Genomic DNA, 3,488 nt, shown 5'->3' with positions numbered 1-3,488 from the left:
TCTTTCTCATATTTCTCTTATTTTCTTTCACGTTGTTTTTGTTATAAAATTACTGCTAATAAAATGGCTACCTCCACGCGCGACAAATACAACAAAATATCTTAAAAAATGTTAAGTAATTTTGAGTTTGTATGTATCACATAGAGCAATTTTTAAATTAATAGTAAAATTACAACACATTTATGTCAACACGTTCAACTAATTGTGGATCCCTCTAAAGTAAATTGATCTTTTTTGCAGTGCCCCCCACACAAAAATAGAAAAATCTAACTTTTAATTCGAGTAGGCTTCATTTATTCAGAAAGGAATACATGATGAGAGAATATTGTTTTCAACAAAATCACCATTGCTTTGATTATTGACATCTTTGGAACTGGTGAACCATCTCTGTGTTAATTTGGCCCATATTGTGGATAATTATTATGCTGACTGACCAGCTATATATATTTGATTGTAAATATAAATGTTATTTATCCTTTTTTTGTTTGTTTTTTTAAAATGGCAGCATAGAGGGAGTTGCAGTTGCAGTAGTATAACCACTTCTGGCATCATTCAAAACAAAAAGACAATATATTCATAACTTCATGGTAAAAGTAATGACAAAACAGGCTAAAACTCTCTGTCAGTTTAAATAATGTAGAAAAAAGGAAGTATGTCTGTGTGATTACTGTAAAAAAAAAAAAAGGAAAATAACTCAAGATGTCCAGAGATTTAAATCAAATTTTATTTTATTTTATTTTTAACAAACTCATAAATTACAATTTAATTTAGAAAATTTGTCGTTAAGATTTTTTTTCTCTTTCTTGAATCACAAATCAAACAGAAATTAGCAAAATAAAAAATCAAACATTTGCGCTCATTATTAGTTTATTCCACTAGAGGGCGTCCTGCTCCCACGCAGGCATTTTTCCACTGTTGTGCAAGAAGGTGCTGAGCACTGCTCTGCATTAGAAATACCAAAAAGAAAAAAAACCCATAGAATTGCACAAATACAATTGTGCAATTCCAGAATTTCTTTACCTGGAAATGAAATCTGAATTATTCATTTTTCCTCTAAAGATCTGAGCAATTCTCAGAATGAATCAAAATTAAAATAAGCTTTAAATAAGACACAAAAATAAATAAATAACTTAGGTCAGTATTAATTATATTTAAGAATCCCCAAAAAAACCCAACAATAATAATAAATTAGAAGACAATCACGTATCAGAGTTTTAAAACCCAAACAGTTCTGATTTCTTTGTGGTTCTGTATTTTAGTCCACGAACAGCTGAGGACTAACCACCACGTTCTGTCCCATCCCGAGAAGGTCGTCCGAGTCCAGGTTGAAGTCCCTCTGAGTTTTTGTTGATTCTTCTGAAACCGTTAAAGTATTCCTGAGAGGTAAAAATCTTGTGAAAGGAACGGAGTGTCGATCTGGAGAGTTTCTGGATGCCAGTGATAAAGGAACGCCATGTTGTGAGTTCAGGAAACGGGTGTAGCCATCGGCCAGCAGCAGTTCCCTGAAGGAGCAGTCAGCCTCGTCATAGGTTGTCTGAGATGAGCGGAAACCATGAAAAGTTTCATAACCAGAAGAGGAAAAATAAGAACAAAGAAGTTAGATGTTCTTGAGCTTTCCTCTATCGTACCTGTCCTCTTAGATTCCCGGAGTCGTCCATGCAGAGGAACAGGGACGATGTCTGTCCCTTTATGACCACATGACCCGGTTTAACAGACTTTATCTGCAACACACCTGGACAAACAAACAGGTTCAGTTTTCAGGCTCCCGTATTATCAGTTTGATTTTTACAGCTCAGGAGATTTTTCTTCAGCTTCTATTATATCCTTAATGACGCACTTGAGTCCTCTTCCAATTTTTACACACTTTAATCACGTCTTCCCATTTTCAAGAGTGACCAAGAGAAAGGAGCCTCTGTCATGTCATACACTTCAAAAACACATGATCTTACCAAGAGTTTGCGTCTAGTTTCTAGTGCAAACATTTTAGTACACTTAAAGTAAGACTAAACTAACCTAAAAGTAACTATTCAACGAGAAATGGGAGTTTGTTTTAAGTAAATAATTCATAAATATTGATTTTTAAAAGTACTAGCTCCACTCTGGATGATTCTTTAAACTTATAATTTTGGAAAAATGTCTTTTTATGAGTGAAAAAGTCTGCACTTTTGATCAATATTCAACAAATTGATTAAAACAAGCTTCCATGTCTTGCTGAAAAGTTACTTGTAAATTAGTTTAGTCTTATTTCAAATGTCCTAAGATATTTTCACTTGAAACTCGACCGAAATACTTTGTAAAATGTTGTGTTTTTTACAGTGTAGAAGAAGCGGAAAGTCTTGGATTCCTGAATTAAAGTCGATAAACAATCTGATCAACTCTAAAAGGTGGAGCATTATTTCAACAAATATTTCATTCCAGTTACATTTGTACTATTTTGTTGAAAACAATTCTTAGTTTTTTTAAATCTATTAAATACATTTATTCAAATTAAAGATCAAATTTTAAGGAACATTAACAATGAGATTAAAAAAAAGTGCCGGTTTCTGTATTTGCACATATTTTTTCATATGTTTTTACATATTGTTTATGTTTTAATCAGTCAGTTACTCACTATAAGGACTCTGAGCATCACTTCCAGTCACTCTCCCATCCAGATGTATCTCCACATACAAACCCCGTCTGTGATTTTCTGCAGCAGAAAGAAATCAGCAGAATTAAAATGAAGAAACTCTTTCATTTTTCATTTAATTAACTTAAATATAAGCAGTTTTGTCATAGATAAAATAAATCATGAGTGAAAATGATCAGAAAGAAGTTATCACATAATTTAAATATCTTATAAATGCAGAAAGAGATTTAAATCGTGTCATCTCACTGTCCAGATTCACACCTTTAATTGAAATTCATCTTTCCATCCACAAAATGTTTGAAAATCTCAGTTCCTTTTTATTAAATTCCAGATTCTGCTTCCTGCACTGAACAAAACTGAAATCCTGTACATACCTGTGTAGAGATGCACCTCTCTGAGCTGATTCCTGAAGGCAAAGATTGGGTTGGATTCTGGGATGTAAAACGAGGAAGAGAAAAAGGGAAGAGAGAGGATTAAGAAAAGGAAGGGGAACGGGCAGGAAGGGCGTTTAATTGGAAACAAAAACATTTTGACGAAGGAATAAAAGGGAACGTTAAATAAAATAAATACAAAATAAACAATAACAATAAATAGCTAGTGGTGGAAAAATTCCAAAAATAAATAATAAATATGAAATTCTTGACTCTGTGAGCAGCTTCTGGATTAAAGGAAGTTTGGTGCTTTTATAAAGGAGTTAGGAGAAGGAGGTCCAACTTCGCAAGAGTGTGTGAGTCAGACATTAAGCCGCTTAAACTGGAATCCAGTGAACACCTGGACCAGTGTTCCCATAATGTGGTTTAAACACTTTTTACAAATCGATTCTGTTGCATTTTAACAAGATTAGTTAAAAGAGAAACAT

General features: G+C 33.2%; 1 protein-coding gene across 1 annotated transcript; it reads right to left on the bottom strand.

Annotated features, from left to right (window-relative positions):
* Nucleotides 1-857: 857 nt before the first annotated feature.
* On the bottom strand, nt 858-3,157 carry LOC102232669 (fibroblast growth factor 21-like). Its single transcript, XM_005814146.2, has 4 exons — nt 3,004-3,157; nt 2,612-2,689; nt 1,629-1,732; nt 858-1,534 (listed from the first exon to the last, which is right to left on the bottom strand). The coding sequence occupies exons 1-4, from the start codon at nt 3,155-3,157 to the stop codon at nt 1,256-1,258; spliced, it is 615 nt and encodes a 204-aa protein (XP_005814203.1). The 3' UTR covers nt 858-1,255.
* Between the last annotated feature and the right edge of the window lie 331 nt (nt 3,158-3,488).

The sequence above is a fragment of the Xiphophorus maculatus genome, chromosome 10 (genome assembly GCF_002775205.1).
Source record: "Xiphophorus maculatus strain JP 163 A chromosome 10, X_maculatus-5.0-male, whole genome shotgun sequence".
Classification (NCBI taxonomy): Eukaryota; Metazoa; Chordata; class Actinopteri; order Cyprinodontiformes; family Poeciliidae; genus Xiphophorus; species Xiphophorus maculatus.
The sequence above is the reverse complement of the archived record's forward strand: the minus strand, read 5'-3'. Positions and strand labels throughout refer to the sequence as shown.